The 22,020-nt window shown below is 41.7% G+C and overlaps 1 protein-coding gene across 4 annotated transcripts in view; it reads right to left on the bottom strand.

Moving 5' to 3' along the window:
* Nucleotides 1-22,020, bottom strand: part of AGPAT3 (1-acylglycerol-3-phosphate O-acyltransferase 3) — a 90,765-nt gene that overhangs the window by 16,768 nt on the left and 51,977 nt on the right. For all 4 annotated transcript variants that reach the window (XM_030469630.1, XM_030469631.1, XM_030469629.1 and 1 more), the window contains one exon: nt 961-1,187. In XM_030469630.1, coding sequence (XP_030325490.1) covers nt 961-1,138 — 178 coding nt within the window. In that variant the 5' untranslated portion in view covers nt 1,139-1,187. The remainder of the gene's footprint in view (nt 1-960; nt 1,188-22,020) is intronic.

Raw genomic sequence — 22,020 nt, 5'->3', positions numbered from 1 at the left:
ACTCAACGAGAGATTTTGGAGAGGCTTTGTTGGTAGTACTTCACATCAATGATTTAAGAAATGTGGGTGCCTGTCAATGGACCACTCAACTATAATTTAAGTACTCATTTAGATGACTCATTTACCCGAAGTGGGAGTTGGATGCTGAGCACTAAGGTAAGTAGCCATGCATACCAGGAGGGGATGGAAAATGGAAACAAATTAGATGATTCACTGCTGAAACAGGAGGTGACATTTGGACTAAGGAGCCCTCTAAACATTCATTTTAGAAATCTAATCCCCTTTTAAGCTGTATACGGAGAAAAAAAATGCCATCCACAGGGAAGAAGTTTTGCAAACATCTTAAGGAGGAGAACAAAGCAGCTGCACACACTGTAGAGACATCTCACAGGCAAAGAAGAGGGACAAATTGCCCACAAGAGCAGACACTGATATCACAGATGCACACTGCAGGGTGCAAGAGGACTCTAAGGTTGTCACACAACTCAGCTATAGAGCCACCTATTCTAGATACTTTGGGACAGACACCTCTCTCTGCAGACCACACAGTCGGCTTGGCCTCCTAATTAAGTAGTCAGTATCTCATGTATACTCAATACCTGAAGCAGTTTCTCTGAATTTGTCCTTCCCCATCACTTAGCACATGTTCTGATGCTAGATGAAGCCGGTATTGGGACAAAATCAGCTATACCTGCCAGTCAAGATAGGGCTGGGGGTGCGGAGGAGCCTGGCTTCCCACTTCTTTGAATAACAGAGTGACAATATGTATCAGTCCCTTGACTTTTTAATGTTTTCTCAGTATTTCAGAAAAGATTAACATCTCTGAGTCTACACCTAACTTAACATTTCTCTCTCGTGTGTCCATATACATATGTGAACATATATCTTTTTCTTTAACAAAAAGAGACACAAAGCCCACTGCCCATCCCCATCCCTCCCACCCCCTTTGGGCATACTCACGGCTCCAAAGGGAATAGGCAAGGCGACAGTTTACTCGGCGATAGAGCTGCTTGTTGACGGGCCAGAGGACAAGTGTGCATAGTTGAATGAAGTTAATGATCAGTCCACTCACAACAAAGACAAACCCAATGAGGAGGTGAACTATGAACTGGGTCTTCAGAAAGGCAATGAAGCCCATGATAACCACTCAGAAGCGCTTGCAAGGGCCGTCACTCAGAATAATTGTCCTGAAAGAGAAAGAAAAGAATCAAATTGGATACAGAAACCCTGAGGAAGAGCAAAGCAAGAGCCCTGAAACATTCCACGTGGCCTAAGCAATAGGAACCCAGTTCAATAAACACTCTGCTCTCCATGCCTGCCTCATATGAGTCTTTATTGTCACTGCTGATGGTGCAAATCGCTCCCGAAGATAAGAAGGCATCATTATTTGTAATTTACAGCCCACTAAGAAGATTATTGTTTGCTGAAGATGGCTCTTGCACCTCTCTTCAGACAAAGATCATATAATTAGACTTAATGCTGGGAGGAACACTGCACCCACAGTGAGCCCCAGTGGGTAAACACTGCACAGTGACTGCTGTACCTTCAGGGGTTGCTGTCCCTGAACTCCAAGTGGAGTCCTAGCCCCCACAACCAATAAATAGCATGTGGAGCCTTTGGAGCTATGCAAACAAACCAACTCCTGCCTGATCTGCCTTCAAAGCCACCTCTCTGCACACACACCTTCCAAACAAGAACCAAGAGAGAGCTGCTGGGAGCTACAGAGAATTTGTTAGGCATTTGCTTTGACTAGAAGAATACAACAGCCCACCTGAGGAGCAGGTTCTTCATCCTGCAGTGACTTTTGGGATGGAAAGAACAGGGCTGGTCACCCAGAGAGTGAGTCTGGTAAACACTAAGGCACAGAAATGGAAATTAACTATTTCCACATCAGGAAATTATGCTGGAGCAACCTTAGTAACTTCTCACTATGTCAAGCCACAGCTGCATGATAAAATATACCAGATAGTGTGGGTGTGGAAGCCATAGGAAAACTTCAGGGTGTGCAGCAGTACAAACTTGATCTGGACAGGGCTGTGGCGCAGAATCTTGATTCCACTGAAGTAGCCAGAGCACTTCACCTGAAGCATGTACTGTATTTATACCAAGTACAGGAAGATGAGTGATGCATGAACCAACAGCAAGACATAGGAACTCAGACAAGCCTGATCCAAGACAAATCCTGCCAATTAACCCTACAAAGTTTATGCAACAAGCCATTAGATTTTTATCCACTGAGTACCAGAAGTCCTACAACTTCTGGCCAACCAGTATGTCAAACCACAGCCTCAGTGTCTCACCCATAAAACAGAAACATGACTCTAACTTTCTGCGACAGCCAAATACGCTCTGTCTTTGCCACTGCTGCAAATAACCAGAACAACCAGTAGATGGTAACAAATACTTCCAGCAAGTCAAGCCCATGAAGGTGATGCTGAAGTTCCCAATGCCCAGAATTAAAGGACATGCCAGCTGTGAAGAACCAAAACATTTTCATTTGCCACTTGCTAACAGAGTGCTGCTATTTATAAAACTAAACAGCAATTTTACTTACAAAACAGCTTGTTTTCTACTGTCTCATCTACAAATCAGGTACTGCCTTTCAAGGAGCAGAGTGTCTAGCTTCTGCACAATTCAAATCTATTTACATCATTAGTAATCTACCCACTTCAGATGCACATTACCAAGAGAAAAAAAAGTCTATTTCAACAGAGCCACTATTGTGCCTACCACAGAAAGCACAGCAAGATGAACAAGGTAACACTTAAACTTAAGAGTAAATAATTTGAATTTTCTTATGTTTTCTTGTAAGAATGGGAAAAAACATTTCTTCCATTAATAAATTATTTTGGTGAGCAGTTGTTGGGAAGCAACTTGTTTTAAAAAAAAGCAAAGGGCTGCAGAGTACAGTTGTCTCATATGGCCAAAACACTGCACCAGCATTCACATGTACCCTACAGAAGACAGCCATGGCATTTAGTGTTTGGTTCCCTAACACAGCAATGGGCTCAATTTAAATTTTCCACTGTCATACTCTTCAAGTCAATGGATTAAGCAGCCCAAACATTAAGCACCATGTTCTTCACTCCCAAGATCAGAGTAATTGTCTTCATCTGTTTTCTCTCAAAAACAGTTCAAGCAAACCAGAAAAGAACAATCTCTCTCCCCATTGCTCCCCCAGCTATTTTTTTAATCCCTACATAGATTCTGTACAGCCATGTGAAAGCAGCTTTGCTGATGACCACGTTTATAATAGTCATTAGATGAGTACTTACTGCCTTTCAATGGACAACTCGGCCCCTTCCGGACAAGAGCTCAAAGCACATACAAATAGCATGAGGAAGAATAGAAATGCCAAGTATTAACCTTAAATAAAATGGATTGGCTTCACTTTCACAGCCTTTTTGCTTTGAACAAAGCCTGGAGCACTCTGGTATTTGCCCTTTATATAATATTCCTGTATTACAGACCCAAAGAGATGCATTCTTTCTTATCAGAGAGCTGGAGGTATTGTGCCACGTTGCTCCTCCAGCTTCAATACACACAGAAAACAGGATTTATTGTGCCAGACCAGTGCTGCACCCCACCTGCTGGGCACCATCTCTTTCTGCTGGGACTCCAGAGCTGCATGACTTTGTCAGACCAGACAGCACAGCCCCCTCATGCAACAGCACCCAGGCTCACTGCACCCCTCTGCATCTGGGGACTGGAAGACTTACCAGTATTTTACAGAATAAAGAGAAGAGCAGCCAAAACATAGCTGGTTACTCTCTGACACCTTTCAAGGACAGCATTTGCCCAATTGCTGCACGAAACACAGCTGGCTTACTTCCATTTCCTCTTAAAACAGACAGGGATCAGCTAAAAAATGGGTTCTTGTCTTCCAGTTTCAATGCTGGATACAGAATCTGCCAGGGTGCGTCTTGCCAACCTCTCACTTTAACCTTTAAGATAATTAGAAGTTAATCTTAACCCAGGATTTCTTTACTTTTCTGCATTCCTGCCCATATAGGATAGCCAGGTAATTCAGGGACAAGCTAAGAGCCAAAGGGCAATCAGCAGCTGTTTTGCTGAATCCCACCTGTGGTCAGGCTGAGAAAAACAGTATTTCTTGGAATGCAGAGAAGAAACACTTTTGCCTTTGACACATATACAGAGATCAGGTAAGTGAAGTGTCTAGGAAATAACACCTTCCCTATCTTGAGACAGCAAGTCTCAGCACTATTCATTTTTTCTATTTTAAAGTACATCCATATCACATGCATATTCAAAGACCTGCTGGTAATTTTTTTTTCCCTTTTCTTTTTCTAAAGCACATTGCAACTTCACAGCATGGACCTTTCTCCCCCAAACTCCCATTTGCTTCTATGCAGCTGCACTGAGAACTGCAGGCAACTTTAGTATTCTCCCTGCTTTCACATCCTTGCCAAGTGCCTACTTTCCACAGCCATGCTGCAGGACAGCCCCAAAAATAACACCCAGTTCAAACCAAACTTTCATAAAACCAGAGACCATTCCCCATAGCACTGATCTTTGCATTCTCTGATGAAAAAGTTCTTCAATGCTTTGCATACTTTTGGGCCACCTCCCTTATTTATATACATCTTGAGTAAAGGGGAAGGAGGCAAAAGTCCTACAGCTTTCCTGAGTCATGTCTCCAGGCTCCATCTTCTGATGGGTTCTCTGGTATTCAAAAGATACTATGGGCCTCCCAGTAGAAGGAGGACTACAACATTTTCCTTTATTCAGCTTTCTACATTCATGAAAGTCCTAATGATTAAACTGATTCAAGAATTCTACCCCCCCTGTTAAATGCCACTGAAATGTGCCACCAAGTTCAAAAGCCGTCAGAAGAGAGAATGACAGAGATGGCCTCATTTCATTAAGAAATTGGGTTAAAAAAGCAGACGCACAATGTGCACCAAGTACATTACAGCCAATTCATGAAAATATGGTAATTTATGAACTCAAAACTAAGAATTCAGCAATTAATCATTCTATAATTTAGTATTTCCAGGTCAAATTACAGGTTTTAATTAATTTACTGCTGTCACGTGCACAGTTCCTGTGAAGCTCATGAAGCATTGCACAAATATCAGCATGAAACTACAAAATTGGTCCACTGATTCTAATATTCCAACCCAGTGAGAATTAATGTGTTTGACCATAACAAAAACAGCAGCAGCTGGTACTTACTAGCCTTTTGCCTTCAGTTTTTCTGAGCATGCTGTTGACATTTTCCAGCTGCTTCTGCTCTACCATACCATATTTATCTCCACTTATGAAATTAATTACAGACATCTTCTGTACTGATGTGCTGTCTCCACCCTGAATCCTGGTATTTTACCTACCTCATAGCCTTTTTGCTAATTGAGGAACTCAAAGAAAACCTTACAATACTGAATCCTACCTTTTACCAACATGTTGTAAAATACTCTGCTTTTCAAACTGAGCTTTGTAAGCCTCCTTGATGGCTGCAAAAACTTGATAAACCCTATCTATAAAAAAAGGTGAATAACCTTGCAAGTCAGAAGCAGTACAAAAGGTATTTTGTTGGCCTTGTCTTATCAGGTTTTTCCTCACCATTTTTCAGAATTCTACAAACCCTGCTCATCGAAAACACACATGGAAAATTAAAAGCTATTTTTTAATTCAAAGTGAGGATTATCTGTTCCATGGTCTGTTGCATGTATATTGGGAATACAGGTACAAATAGCAGCAGTCAGGAGCTAAAGAAAATGTTTCTTCCCTCACTATATTTCCTACCTTCCAGATTTTTCTGATGATCCAACTCAGGCTTTCTTTTCAAAGCAGCTATGAAAATCATTACCATAGGCAACTTTTCCCTCACCTACCCATACAAGACTAGAAAACCCAAAAATACCAACCAGCTTCCCAAAAGTGAAGACAGAGATGTGAAGGCAAGCTTTCAAAATGCCACTGCCTATACCCGGTTTGGTAGATACATAAAAACACAGGTCCCAGTCTCACTTTTCCAATATTCCTCAGAACTACCACACTGCCACAGGGACAGCAGATTATTTTCCTGGAATTTTCTGGGACATGCCACACAAAAACAGACTGATCACCTTATGAGTTGCATTCAGTACTTAAAAGTAATTACCCTGGTTATGTCTAGCAATTTTTCTTCACAGAATATGCAAAATTTTCTAGCTAAAAGACAAAAGTGAAGCAGCTATTCAGGTTCCAGAAGTGTAATGATATATTCAAAGCAACTACCCCCAAGACAGGAAAAAATTGAGGAAGAAAGTAGATCATCAATGGTCTTTGACTTCCTGCACTGTACCACATCTCCTTTTGGGATGAGAAACGTGGCAGCCCAACCCACATGATGCAGCAGTGTTACAAAACCAAGAGTATTTACCTAGAGCTTTGCCCTAGACTTTAAAAAAGCAACTTGAGTCTCCAGCCCACTTTGCCATGACACCACTAGAAGCAGTCTCCACACAGGCCTGATTTTAGAAGTACAGTTTTAGAAGAACCACAGTTTTAGACAACCACAGCTAAGTAAGCTAAAAGCTGCTTAGATCAACAGCAGTGAATCAGCATAGCTAACAAGCAAATGAAAAGAAATCAGTTGTAACAACAGTTTTGGTCTCCATTTGAACAGTCTGTACTAAGGATTCTCCAGATGTACTGTAAAAATAGACAACTATTCAATCACATCCCACACAGCATTACAAACTGTCTACAAGAGACCTAGCCTTTTAGCTAAATCATGATGGAAAGATTATTTTACTTTCTCCTATAATATAGGTCTAATATAGGTCTAATTTCCTTGCACATCCTTCAGTGAAATGTTGGGCTGATTCAGAGTTCATTAAAAATCCTACTTGTCATGAGCTTCTAAAATTGAAGAGTATGCATGAGGCCCTGAAGACAAACGTGACAGAGATGCAAATTTATTTCTGAGTTATAAGAAGCAGGAATGTGATCCCAAAACCATGTTACCCTCATGAAATTAGATGAGACTTATTTCTTGCAGTTTTGTCAATCTTGGCTTTGAAACAGCACCACAGCCAGTTTCTAGAATAGGTCAAAGGGAAAAGATTATCACCATTATCTGTCTGCAATACATTCATTATATTTGATTTAAGGTCCATTAAATCACAGAAGCCCCCACTAGCGTCAACTGGCTTAGCTCAATATCTGTAGAGATTTTTTAAGAGAATTGTTTAATTCCACCAAATAGAAATCCTTTTGCTTGACTCATCATCCTAGTGAGATTCCAATACTTCAAGGCTAAAAAAAAACAAACCCCAGAACAACAACGAACAAGAAACTGTGCACATTCCTCTCACATTCATCATAATTTAATAGGCCTACAGAATGAGAGGTCCCAAATAAGTTAATTAATTTTATTCCGTCAGAGGTAAAATGTAGGTGTTAATTGCAACCACGGCTCTAAATGATAAGTATTGGAATGGTCACTCAGAAAAATGACAACCACATGAGGAGCATGCATCCTCAACAGAAACACTAGTTCCTGTTCATGCCTCCTCCACCTTATAAATCTTTAATTTTATTATTAAAAGACTGTAAGTTTACCCTTTAGGAAAGAGAAGGCCACAAAATAAAATGCACATGCGAATAATTTCTGTGTACCAGTGAGACCCCATTGATGAGTGATCACAGGAAGTCATCCCTTCAATTGCTTCACTTGGGCATGGCCTCACCATGGGGAGGCTTTTATGTGCCCAGAGCATCTCCTGTCACAGCAACAGCCCCCACACACAGCCCCATCAGAAGCATTCGTAAGAGGTCTTACATCCAGTCAGGACTTGGGCCCTGGTGACCCTTCCCGCTTTTAATGTCAGGTTCAAGATATGGGTTCCTCTAAGAAGAAATAATAAATCAAGATAATCAGATGTTGAACTCGAATTTTGTAGATAGAAGACCACAGAACACATAAACGAGGCAAAGCAAACCATTACAACAACTTGATGGAACCAGGAGGATATAAAACAGCTCCTGACACTACAGATCACTGCACTCTAGGGGCAGTTCTTACTCTTCCCAACCCTAAATGAAGTGCTTCTGACAGGATTAAGTCTCTTCCCCAGCTGCAGAAGCCATTGTGCTTATGCCTCTGCTAGAGATGAAATTACATTTTTCCAACCTGTTGCTACAGCTGAAAACACAAGAAATATCAAAATGGCTATTTTCCAAATTTAATTTAAACAAACTTTTAATCGGTCTTGGCACATGCAAAAAGAGGAAAGGAAAAATAAAAAGAGAGAGCAAGCAAACAAATTCAATTTCTCCTCAGCACACTCAGCTACTTGTCCTCGATTTAAACAAATGGATCAGATAACCAAGATGAATTCTGACTTGCTTTAAAATCTGCTGGCTGCAAGGCAGCCAACACAAGGAAGCAGAACTGCTTGAGAAACCTTCCTGGCTGCAAGCATCTCTAGCAAAGACAAGAGCAACAGTACTTCCATTTGGATTATCTGCTCACAACAGGGAAGCAAATTATATTTGGCTGGGTAAAAAATTTGGGCTGGGTAAAACCAGCCCAAACAATTCTGATGTCACAGCAGAGTATCACTAAAATAGGCTGACATCAGTTTTGCCCACGAAACAACCACAGTGTACTTGCAAGACACTACAGGATTCTCTGTCTCTCTACGTCAATCCCTGACAGTGTATGCCAGTAAATTGTTTTTCAGAATGGCAAACAGTGCCTCATGGCTTAGTAAACTTAGGATAGTTTCTATTATGGTATGTAACTTAAAACTGCTAGTAGGTGTTTGTGTGCTATTTCTCCCCTTGTATACATGCACGCATTTGTCATCAATTGGCCTGCAGTCTGGCACTTTTGCTTCAGAATAAATAACATATAAAGTTAATTTTTCCTAAAGCTATAATTGCAAAGCCTTAACTGTATAGTAAATTTAGATTAGGTAATAATTCACAAGTTCTGCAAGTTTGCCTCATTTCTCATAGATACAGATGAGTTTTGTGGGTATATGCAAATTTACAGAGACCTTATAGAACTCAGCCTTAATAAATCTTGGCCTAAACTTAAGTATTGCTGATTACAAATATTTAACCAACTGCAAGCATTTCAGCTCAAGTTCTTTCTTTGAACTGCTTGCTATCAAGAGAAAAAAACAAAACAACAAATCTGTAACTTACCTTGTTCTACATGGCATAAAAAATTAGCCTAAGTTTGAAAACCAAAGTCAGGCAGACACATTGCTTTCACCTTTAATGGAAAGGGGAAAACTCAACAATTAGGGGCAAAAAAATTTGAGAGCTTTTAAATTCTGGTCTCCTGAACCACAAAGAAATTGCACTTGTCTTACTGCACCTGAGCTAAGCTAAACTGCAAGTTAACAGGCATATTTTAATGCATCAGCTTCCCAATTAAAGGGTGCTGGTAATCCAAGATCTCAGTGAGGGTCCCACATCCTTTCCCAGTGCTGACTGCTCCTTCTGGGGGCTACACAGGGCCATGTGTTTGCCTTTCTTTGCAGCACTGCCAAAGTGAACCTCCCTAACACCACCTCCTTGATGCAGCCATGCTGAGACATGAGCCACTGACTCAGGGTGCGAGGGGCTATGCTGCCAGCAGTCTGATAGCCTGGCAAGATGTGGCAGGAATGGACCTCCCTGGCTCTTACAGGGAAAGGGAGATGAAAAGACTGCAATTTAAAAGAAAAAGGGACTAGAAACAGGGGAAGATACCAGCACACAGCAAGACATTTTATGCTGAAATGCACGGAGCTAGAACACTGTCGTGTTCCGTGTATTTTAAGAAATAAATAGGAACAATTATCCCATTTTGCAAATTTCTCATGCCCCCAGACAGACAGTTAAACATGACTTAGTCAGAAGTGGCTGTCAAACACCTTGCCAGTCTTGCTCTTTCCCTTGGGATCTTGTAAACCACCCCTCTGCCCTTTCTGTCTGGGGATAGCTAGTCACCCCCCCTTTTGCTTCTTCAGATAAAACTCTGAAGCTTCTGCCCTCAGGAAGGCATGGTGCTAATCCTTTGTGACTTGACAGTTCCTTTTTCTTTCCCTCACATTATACTCCCTCTCTTCTTCTATCTATTTTGTAGGTTTTTGTTTTGTGTTGGGGTTTTTTTGCTAAACACCCCAGCAATTTCCTGGGCCTGTGCAAGATTTCTGCTGTGTGCCACAGCAGATTTATGTCATTCAAACATTGTTCACAGCGTTGCAGGCATCTGGTTTTCAGTTTGCACATCTACCCCAAATTCTGAGAGATGCAGTCAAGTTTCCAGCTAGCTTAGGTTTTGAGAGCAGAAACAGCCTCAGAGAAGCTCTTGGACAACTCAGCACACTCTAGCAGGTCTAGTAGGTCCACTTCAGCTCTCTAAAGGAGAGACAGATATTTTCTGTCCTGCTAACTGCTGTCTGCAGTGTCACTCTGAGTGCACCAGCAGGCTGTCCTGCCCAATTTCAAGTATGGCAGATGACAGGCAACACTTGGATGCAGTACTGCCAAACAGTACTGGGATGCTCTTGGTGCTAACTAAATGCTCCCTCAACTTTTCCCAGCCAGGTTCACTCATCAGTGACATCCAAGAACAGACCTCAGTGGCATCTTCAATAAACACTGTGCATCTCTTTACCCCTGTATGCAGAGGAACAGATACTTGTGAGAGCCAACAACTAGATGGAAGCCCAGCAGCACCTCACACAGCGTTTAACCACTGTGCTTGCAATGAATAAAAATGCCACCAGCACAAGACATTTAAGCATGTTTGAATGCTTGTCGTGAGAAAACAGCCAACAAACCTCTAATAATGACTGTCTGCATGCTTCTGACTTAGTCCCAAAGTTACACTGCAGGCATGGGAAATCTTTTCATTAATGACAATATCCAGCTTTAGAATGTTACAGATACAAAGCATATCCCCACAGGCACCTGTCGACTGCCTGCTTCCTTGTGCTGCTCATGCTTTCTCTGCTGCTAAGCTGTGACTTACTAGTTCCTGTGCAGTTCCACACTGATTTGGCTTTAAGGTCTCTAAGCCTCACCTAGCCAAAATGGAGAGTGGACAGAGTGGGGCAACAGCCCACAGCTGTTGGTAGATATCTGGTCTGATACCCCCCCTACCACCACCTACCACCTCTTTCTTAAGCCTGAGGAGGAGCCAGATTTTTAGGTCAATTTTCATATTATTATTAATAATAATAATAGTAATAATAAAAATTTAATGTGCTCTGGTTGCTTAAAATTCTGAAAGAAAACTGAGTAGTCTATTACAAGCGTAATTAGCCACAGAAATAGCTGAAGTTGTAAGTTGTCTCAGTGAGTTCTCAATATAGCTGAAAAAGGGGCTCTTTCAAAAATTTGATGGGCTCAGTACTGTTGCACCACCTGACTGGAGGTCAAGTCAAGATTTAACCACCAGGAAATCACATTCTGCATCTAGCAGCTCTATTATTTCCAGCCGTCCCCATGGAGCAAGTGCTGACACCAACATATTCCCATCAAACGTAAGCATTTTCAATTCCTCTTGTGAAGGAAGACTTTTTGCCTTAATTACTTCTCGTTTCTATAGAGCTAGCAGGTGTAGTGAGACTATTTTCTTCATTTCAACTCGTTCATTCCAAGTTGAAAACGGACTGCAAGTCAAAAATTAACAAGCCTCTTGCAATCTCTGAATAAAAAACAGGTGTAAGAAAATGAGGTCTCTGAATTTTACATGGAGCCAGACTTTCCCTGGCACTTACATCTTTCCTTACAGTAGACTTCTGTTCTTAAAGTGAACATGAGCTGGCTGTGGTTACCTCCTTTAGTGAGAAGAATACTGTCCAGAGTGGGTTTCCAGAGTCATTTAATAGCCCTCCAAAGCTTTGGTTCTTTCTAAAATCATTAAGCAAGACAGTTTGACTGTGCAGGCAAAAATGAATTTTTACAAATACAGAAATCTGAGGCTACTACAATTACAATGGATATCCTAAAACAGGATTTGGCCAGATCTATGTCTAGATACTGACAGTAGCACTTTTAAGCATTAAATGAATGATACGATAGGAGGGAAAACACTAACAAATTATATTTAAAGAGTAACAAACAGTTCTGTCATCACCTTGACTTCTACTTCCTAACTTGAGATTAACACCTGTGTTTTACCTGTGTTTAGTTAAGTTTATCTAGTTAATTTCAGAGTGCCTCCACCCTCACTGAAGGTAGAGGTTCATGGACAGCAAATGGCCAGAGCAATAGCCAGCCAGCAGCCTGTTGAAATTGCAAATAATTAAGGAATTTAAATCATTGAGACTTTTTTCTATATAACTCAAGTATGCTTCATAACACAAGTAATTTAACACTCTTTAGAGAATAGCAAAAAGTATAAAGAAGTACAAGTTAAATATTGCATAAAAAGGCATCACTTGGAAAATAGTGCCTGTTTCCAGATCACTGTATGGTTTCCTCAATGACAAAAATGCACAGCTCCCAGATGTCCCTTGGAGTCTCTCCCCTGCACAGAGGGCCCTTTTCCAAAATGCATAAAATTGCAAAACAGAAAAACATACACATGGGACTGCCACTGCTGAGGTCAACAGTAAATTCAATCCAAGCACTCAACAGGGAAGCACAAACCTTCCTCAAAACAGCAACTTCCCTATATCCCTATGGAGCTAAGGGCAGGGAAGATGCCCAAACCTGACTCACAAGTGCTCTGGGAGCTATGAGGAAAGGGAAGACAAGAGCCTTGCAGTACACACAGCTACAGGCTGAGAGACTAAAGAGGACACAGTAGTAAAGCAGCACAGGGAAGAAGACATCACCACAGGACCACAATCCCCCCCTGCAGCCTGTATGCTTGAATTCACAATATGAAGAAGTCTTAGAATCATACAATCATAGAACTGGCTGGGTTGGAAGGGACCTCAGAGATCATCGAGTCCAACCCTTGAACCACCATTGCGGTTGCTAGACCATGGCACTGAGTGCCACATCCAGTCTCTTTTTAAATATCTCCAGGGATGGAGAATCCACTACTTCCCTGGGCAGCCCATTCCAATGCCAGATCACTCTCTCCGTAAAGAAATTCTTTCTAATATCCAACCTAAACTTCCCCTGGCACAACTTAAGACCATGCCCTCTTGTCTTGCTGAGAGTTGCCTGGGAAAAGAGACCAACCCCCCCCTGGCTACACCCTCCTTTCAGGGAGTTGTAGAGAGTGATGAGGTCTCCCCTGAGCCTCCTCTTCTCCAGGCTGAGCACCCCCAGCTCCCTCAGCCTCTCCTCATAGGGTCTGTGCTCGAGTCCCTTCACCAGCCTGGTTGCCCTCCTTTGGACCTGCTCCAGGACCTCGATATCCTTCCTGAACTGGGGGCCCAGAACTGGACACAGGACTCGAGGTGTGGCCTCACCAGGGCTGAGTACAGGGGCATCCATCGTTTTCCAGCTCCATGTTAATTATATTAAGCGTGCTGTTTCCCTCCCCTCACTACATGCAAATACAGCAGCTATGTCAGAAGAAATCCTTGTAACTTGAATGTTTCCCCCCACCACTTGCTGACTCTACAGAACAAAATGACAATCTGTTGTTCTGACTTAAATCTGATAGCTAGCCACTACCATGTTACAGAGACATAGTTAATGTCACCACTACAACACTCTGGTTTAGTCAAGCAAAAGGAGCTTACTAATGGTGAGAAAAAAATCTCTGAATGGGGCTTTTTCCTAACCCCCTGGAGAGGGGAAGGAAGCCGCACCCATGGGCACAGCAACATCACACTGGCACAGCTCTGCCCCATACATCAGCTTCCTTCCACCAGATTCACTCCCAGGGGGTAAGTAAAGCAACAGCTTGTCAATATAAACGGTTTCCAGGCACATCGAGAGGACAGTAAGCCTAATATATCCCTGACTTGTCTCTTCTCCATGAAAGTGTCCATTTTCAGCTGTGTTGCTTCTATTATTGATCCCTTGAGAACAGCAAAGATTTGTTTTCAATTCTCCCCTCACCATAGCAATACATGTACAAGTAGAAAGACAGCCTATTTAGTAAAATGAATCTGATGCTATTCCTGAACACAGGATATAAAATTGTATCCAAGTGGTTAGCATTTTGACATTAATTTCCCAATAACTCAAGTTCCCATCAAATTTCTGTCATCACAAGTCACTTCCTCAGTTGTGTTTTCTGCTGAAAGAACTTTGAACAAGGGCTGTTTTATTTTAACTTTGTAAAGAGCATTTTTTCCTGACATTTCACATCATAGCATCATTTCTAGTTAGTTTTCCCTGCAAAGCTTCTCCCTTTTCTCTTTGTTAATGCACTCTCAATATCTAAACTCCGACAGCATTTTTGTCATCATACCTAATCCCATATACACAGCAAATTGGTCTCTTCATTATCACTCCCTGAGTGATAGCTCCTGCGAGCACTTTGTGATCTTTGCTACACATCTCGGAATTTTTCTTTTAGTTTCTAATTTTATAAAGAAATTAGATCATGCATAAATGTATAGAGTACACTTGTGACAGTGGTGTGGGGGATATTATCTTTGATCAATTACTGATAAACATGTATTTCAGACTATAAGACAAGAGGAAGAAGGAATGCAACCCTAGCTGCTGACAGCATCCATTTTCCTGGCAGACTCCTAATACAAGATGAGAAATTAGTCCTTCATACAGACAAGGCCAAACTGCAGACACATATGGTTTGATTTTCTCCTTTCCAGGCAAAACAGCCACCAAAGAAAACCCATGGGTTGCTTCCAGGCTTACTTCAGTTTCAGGGCCACCTAACTTAAGATGTTTGCTTTTGCATTGGAAACTGGCCTCTCCCAAGAAGCAGCCTCTGGGAAAGGTGACCTAATTGTTTGCCTTTGGACATGGGCTAATAAGACAGCATCTCAGTTCCCAGAATTTTGGGTGTGATTATTTGCTTCAGTATGAAGTCATCTTGGGACAACACGTCACAAAGCCCAACCATGGCCACAGCTTCTCTTGTCTGTTCACCCTCTGTCTGTCTGCAATACCAGATCATGCCCAGTGCAAAGGCAGACAGCACTGCACCCACTCCTCAGTCAACATGTGGGGCACATACAGGATGGACATCACAGACACACTCTCTGCATTAGGGACACACATCCCATCAGAGCACACACTCCCCCACTGACAGCTCACAAGCATCTAACTCAAACACAAACCTTGGGAAGATCAAAAACTTCTCACTAAGAACAGCTCCTCATGTTCCCAGAACAACTTCTGAAAGGAATTAACAGAAAAGCCAGCTCCACACCAAGGCTTCCTTTCTCTCTTTCCAGTCATTAAAAGATGACACCAGTGTGTACCATTAACTAACTCTATTAGCAACATTTGTACAGTGGTTCAGCACTGTGCCAAGTTACTCGGGGAGGCTGAAGAAACTCCATCCCTGGGCATTTTCAAAACTCAACTGGACAAAGCCCTGAGCAACTCAATCAGTCTGTGGAATAAGCTGAATGCTGCTTCAAATAGCACACTCCAGAGGTCCCACCCAACTATGTTCCTTTTATTATTCTTATTTTTATAATGAATGCTTGTCAAATTACAAGCCCTCAATTACAATCTCTATACAAAAAAGGATGCTGAGACCTCATATTTGACCAAGGTAAATAAACCATTTGAGACCTTCTTCCTCCTTGAAATGTCACCAAGTAAGCTCTACAGGAAGGTAGGCAATGCACTTGGAGCACAAATGATTAATTCCAAACTGCTTGAGTTTTCACTAGACTTCCCAGGTGGTTTTTGCAGCCTGCAGTGAGCTTTATGTTGCCATGGCTACTCTTACAAATATTTCACCCCTCCTTTCACACTAATCACATCATAGCTGCAGTATAGACATGCCCTACCAGGTAGCTCAGCCACAAACTCATTTTTTCCTCTACCACCTCTGCAAATGTAAGAATTGATTTAAAGTAAATTCATCCTTCTTCAGACAGATACAAGCAAATATCACTTAGATCATTTGTTTCCGTAGTCCTAATCTCTTTGCTAGCATTAAAATGATAGGTCTCTGTCACTGTATCTTTCAAATTTCAGAGTATTAAGTCACATCTCTTTCATATCACAGTCTGACATAATTTGTTTGCAAAGGGCATTCAAATCAGCCACTGGGGACTGCATGCCTGAGGGGCTGCTGGTTGCACATCCCCAGAGAAACAGGAACAGTGCCTGCCTCTCCGGACTAGAGATCCGTGGCAGAGCAACCACTGCAAAGGGCTTGATCAGCAAAGGCCCCGAGGTCAACTCAGTTTGTGTTCCAGAGTGAAAAATAGTGTGCAGTGTTGACAGCTGCTCTTCCAGTCTTTCCTCCAGCCTTTAGTATCTCTTGTTTTTCCTGAGCTCCAACTCTGACTAACATCTCCATTTAGTTAATACATAACGATTGCTCCAGTTGCAAGAAAAAAGCTCCAGAAACCAGATACTCGTTATAAAAGAGCAGCCTGGTGAAGAAAGGAACTTAAGAAGTAGTTCCAAAAGCTGGGCTTCCCTACAAACTTTTATTTTAGTGCTGACTGACATTATTACAAGCTCGCATCTGTGTAGAGACCAAGATATCAAAGAACACTCACATTTATGTTGTAACATTTCCCTAGGGTGAGGCCCTTAACAACCCCTTTCTCCTCTAACCAGCTACATCCATGAAACTTGTAGTATTGCAGTTATTTCTGGGGACACTGTCCCTGCCAATTGCCAGCCAAGCATGGCTGGAAAGCCCCCACTGAGTCCAAAACACATGGCTGAAGAGCAACACAATGCTAAGGTTTACTTCCAAAGAAAAGCAAGCTGAAAATCTGCCCAGCTCCACCTCTCAGGTCATTGAATTTAAGTACTCAGTAATACTACATTAGCCTGGATAAACTCATGGTTTACACACACGAGCACAATCACAAAAACTCATTGGGTAATGACTTTTTTACGATATTCAAGATTTCTGCATTTGCAGATCCACATGGAGCAGACACAGCAGGGAAACAACGCCACAAAATCCACATTGAGAACACTGCTAAAAGCTTTAAATTCTCTGCAAACTCCTGACCTACGTAAACACTCTACACTCTTAAGATTGCACGGTTTGGTGTTACAGGTGTGCTAGGAAGACCTCAGCTGCTTTAATCTCTAGGCACTTATCTCATAGTCAACTACGTAGTCAATGCAGGACGCCCGTCTTCTCAGTGCTTCAGCTTAAGCTGCCCAGATAAAGCAGCAGAGCACACAGGGGCTTTCACGTGGTGCTATTTCAAGCATAGATTTTTATGGGCACGTCATCCACAGATTCTATACGTTATATAGAAACGTATCAAGTCTTGCTTTGTGTCGAGTGATAAGAAGCACACAGAAAACTGAGCTGCTCCTACACCAGGCCTGGTCCCACCTTCCTCAGCTGCCCTCATGGCGGTACAGGCAGTTCCACTGCCAACGCCTAACGCTCCTCTCCCCCCTCATTTTGAGAGCAACATCAGAGAAGCAGACCAGCATTTAAGTATGTGAACAATACACTAAGCATAGATGAGAGACTTATTTGTCTTAAACTTCCATCCCGAGACTCCCCAGCCTGAGAGTGGACTCTCTCCCCACTGCTCTTCTCTCCTCTGTCGCTCCTCTCAGGACTGAGGAACGCCTGCAGGAGCGTTGATGGATGACCTGGATACTCATTTTTTTTGCCTATTTACCTCCCTCAGAAGTCGATCTTTCTTTAAAACACACATTAATAGGTTACCACTCTGCAGTATAGGCAGTTATAGGTTACCACTCTGAAGAATAACAAACCAGGGCTTAAAGCTCATGTTTGATCAGTTTAACACTGACCCTGGAGCCCTCTTCCCAGGGCCTCCCACCAACATGGAAACCACCTGCCCATGTCGTATGTGAACACCCCTGCCCGCACGTACAAATAAATCCGGAACTTCAAGTTTATTCTGCTTAAAACAAGACAACACATTCACTCAAAAAAATGCAACTATTAATAAAAAACAGGTGAAGCTGGACATAATTTATTATGATGTACTAAACTATTGCTTCAAACAGCTGAAACCAAGAAAGCGAGGCACAATTACGGTTAATAAGCAAATAAATTATCAGGCAGTGAACTTATACAGATCATTAAAACTATCTGAATATACATGAAAGCCTGGAACAGGCCTCCCCTCTCTCACCCACCTCAAAATTGCTAAATTATTGCAGTTCAAAATACAACAGTAGGCAAAATTTGTGATTGGAATTATTTTTGCTCCTCAGTCAGAGAAGTGCATTAATGAAATCAAAACGTTTGTGTCAAGTTCAGGTGTTTCAACACATCACTTGAGCTACTTGAGCTAGGAACGTGGAAAGATCACTCAGTTAAATTATTTCAGGTTCTAATAAGAAGTCCACCAATTAATCAAACTAAATATGTATTGTGTTTCAGGCTCCTTTTGTGATCAAAAGCTGAAATGTAAAGGGCAAATGTGTCAACAGGGGAAAAAGAAAGGAAAAGGCTTTTGTTTCAAATATTTTGTTGCTTGGGTCAATTAAAAACCACAAAAGGCAGGAGGATTCATGAGTTTATCCTATATATTAAGTGATGTCAAACATACAGAATGATCAATTAATTATGTGCTATGCAATGTGCTGACTGGTGAAAAAGGAAAAGTCCTTTAGGGTTTCATGTTGTGGAGGGACATGAACGAAACCAACTTCCTGTGGCAGCAATGACTCACCAAAGAAGAAAATGTGATGTCTGATACTCCTATATTTTCTGTGGACTTTACTTTTGAACCATGGATTATACAACCTGTATATACACTGGATGGCTGCAGTATATCCTGTGAGCCATTCAGATCTGACAGTAGGTTGAGCCAACGTGTGAAGATGCAGATGGGTAGATGCACATGGACTATTTCCTATACAGCTGCCTGTAACTTCAAGGAGAGTGTTAATGTGGTGTACACCTTCCTTTGCTGCCTCAGCACCAGACCTCACGTATCTGAGAAATGCTTTTTTTTTTTTTTTCCCCTAGGGATGGGGTGGGGGCAAGAGGTGATGGATTTCCTAGGTCACCTCTGAGGTTGGTCATATTCTTACATCAGACATGCAGCAAGGGAGCCAGCCCTAAGCCTGCAGAGTGCCTCATAAATCTCAAAGGAACAAAGACCCTTTTCTTACTTAGAAAGTGCTGCAAACTAAATTTATCCAAGAAAGTGACCAAAATACAGCCCATCCAGCAAGCTAATAAGGGTGCTCCAATCCAGGAGAAGCAAAAGATCACAGATGGAATTACAGAAAAATTAGGTTAATCTCTCAATATGCAAAGTTGATTTGCTGCTGAACTGGTGATCTCTGATCTTAATCACCTTAATCATCCTCCCTGTCTGAGAACATTCTAAGGGAATTACAGCAGCCAAACTAACACATTTAAGAAGAAAAAATAATAATTAGTCTCCCTAGTTACTTCCTACAGAGCAGACTTATATTAAAAATTAATAAACTAAAATATTTATCAAAGCTTTCTTCAAGGATCAACTAATTAAAGAGTTAAAAAAACCCAAACTATCGATGACAAAAAAGCACTCCAAGGTACTCTGGGTTAGGTCTCAATCATGTAAAATCAAAGAGGTTTGAATGAGCTTTCTTTTCCCAAACAAATATATGATGTCATTAATCTGATGAACCTTGAAGTTGTTGAAGAAGATCTGACCTAATGCCAGTTAATTCCTGCTGTGAGCAGAATTGTAATCTCTCTTGCAAACTAGATCTGACCTGGATCCAAGTCAAGAATTTTAAGAGTGAACAAAATAGGGGGAAAATAAAAAAACCCTACAAAATAGATGTACCTGCTATGCCCAACACACAGACAAATTTAGATTATTTGTATTAATACAAAAGCTAAACTGTTATCACCTGCATATACTACACCCCAATACTGAGTCAATCAATGCAGAATCAATTAAGACCTATGTTGTTTACATATATATGTACTTCCTTTGCTAAAAATCATTTAGCAGGGTAGCTGCTAACATCCTTAAGCTCTACACTTCCTGGATTTAACAGTAAACCTGTAAGCTCACTTACTTATGTCCCATGTTCTTGAACATTTTGAGGACTAAGGAGGCTAGTAATCACACACATTTTAATTTGAGCTGCCACACTGTACAGCTGAAAGTATACCAGAGATTCACTGTAAAGCTTAAACAGAAGTAAACTCATTGTAAACTCATGTATCTGTGTGCATACACACAGAGAGGATTGTAGGCTTGTGAACAGCAGCATAACTGCCTGGAGAATATACTTTGCAAAAACAAAATTAAGAAGATCACCCCACAGATTTTCATTTATTTGTTTCATTACCTTACAAAACAAACAGAAGAACCTACACGTTATCTGGATCCTTGTTCTCAGCAACATCACACTCCTTAGGAAGTTTTCAATCATAGCCATATTAACTAGAACTCCAGCAGGCTCTTCCTTTTACAGTTGAAGTGACATGTAATCTTCCCACTAAAACTAGCCAACAGATTACAGTCAAGTTTCTAAAAATTTGTTTGCTCCAGACACACCTCCATCAAGTTCCAAGATTTTTTTTTCGCTGCAAGTCTGGGAGATACATAGACAAATAGAAACAAAGCCAGCCCAGACATTCAAGGGCAGCCCTGCACTGTTCTTACCTTTCTGAAGCCCACACAGAGCTGCTGCCATGTGCTTCTCCAGCAAAGCAAAATAACCTCAGGTATACCCATGCTTCCATCCCCACTGCTCCATGCCACCAGCCTCTCAGGCCCCAGCTCACCCCCACAGGGAAACAACGTGATAAGTTCCTGGTGTGGGGGTGTGTGGGGAACCACAAACTATGGCATTTCTTAACTTGTAACAGCCTGAAACATTTCTTTTGAAGACACAGGTGTCCCACAAATACCCCAATACAATATAGAGACAGAGACGTGCCAATTGTGAGTTTGTCACAGTCTAATTTTTAGGTTGCATAGCAAGAGACACAGCCATATGAATGCTATGCAAGAACATGAAATAAGAGTGCAAGAAGTTGAAAAATCCTCTCTCGGTGAACTTGAACTGGGAAGATACAGCAGCCATTCTCACCCAAACCTGCTATGGCATTCTTAGCTACTACGCTCTCAGCTGAGTAAAAATCTATGAAAACGCAAAAAATGTCAACACCGAGTCCCATGACAACTAAGAGGGTTCTAGCAGGAATGAGGGGAGCTGTCTACCCCTGGCCACATGTTAATAAGTTCATCAGCCTCCAAGAACATTTCAAAAGGACCACTCCCCTCCAGACCACCCCAAGAAAGCACTTTAAAGGATAAGCCACGACCACAGACAGTGCAAAATCCAACTTACCAGTACAAGTAATAGGCTAGAGCCAGGGTGATGAGCGTAGCACAAACTCCAGCTAGTAAGCATATACCCGACTGGTTTAGCAACATCTTCCCAGTTTGTTATTGATTATTAAAGCCAAAAAAAGGAGGAGGAGAAATGGAACAGCAAAAATGGACGACGCAAGTCTTGGTTGGGAAAGCAAATCAGTCTTGACATGGAGGAGGGATTATGATGACAAAAGCACATCGAGGTAAATCTGGAAGTGCTGCAGCTACTAAAACTGCCCACTCAGAAGTCAGAAAGAGAGAGCTGGGTACCCTCTTTGCTACACATTTTCATAAAACACCAAATTAAAAAAGCCCTTTTTACCTCAAGAATGAAGGTATGACTGGGGGACAAGTGGACTAATATTTAAAATAGGTAAATATTTCCCAATAAATATTACTGTCAGGTGGTGTTGCTGACAAACTAAGCCTTTGCTCTAATCCAGTAATCTTCTTACAGCAAATTACCAGGCTACAATCAACTGGATTCACTCGTGTGGCAAGGTACGGATGTTCTGCACTGCCGCTGGACACTTTTCTTTTCCAACCCACCCCCAGGAGCCAGATTTTAACAAAGAAGAACCTCCACCCCACCAAAGCTTCTCTTTCTCATCCATCAAGACTGAAGACAAGGTTTCAGAGAGCACCATAGCCG

Source organism: Calypte anna, chromosome 1, assembly GCF_003957555.1.
Source record: "Calypte anna isolate BGI_N300 chromosome 1, bCalAnn1_v1.p, whole genome shotgun sequence".
NCBI lineage: Eukaryota > Metazoa > Chordata > Aves > Apodiformes > Trochilidae > Calypte > Calypte anna.
This window is presented reverse-complemented; position numbering and strand designations above follow the sequence as displayed.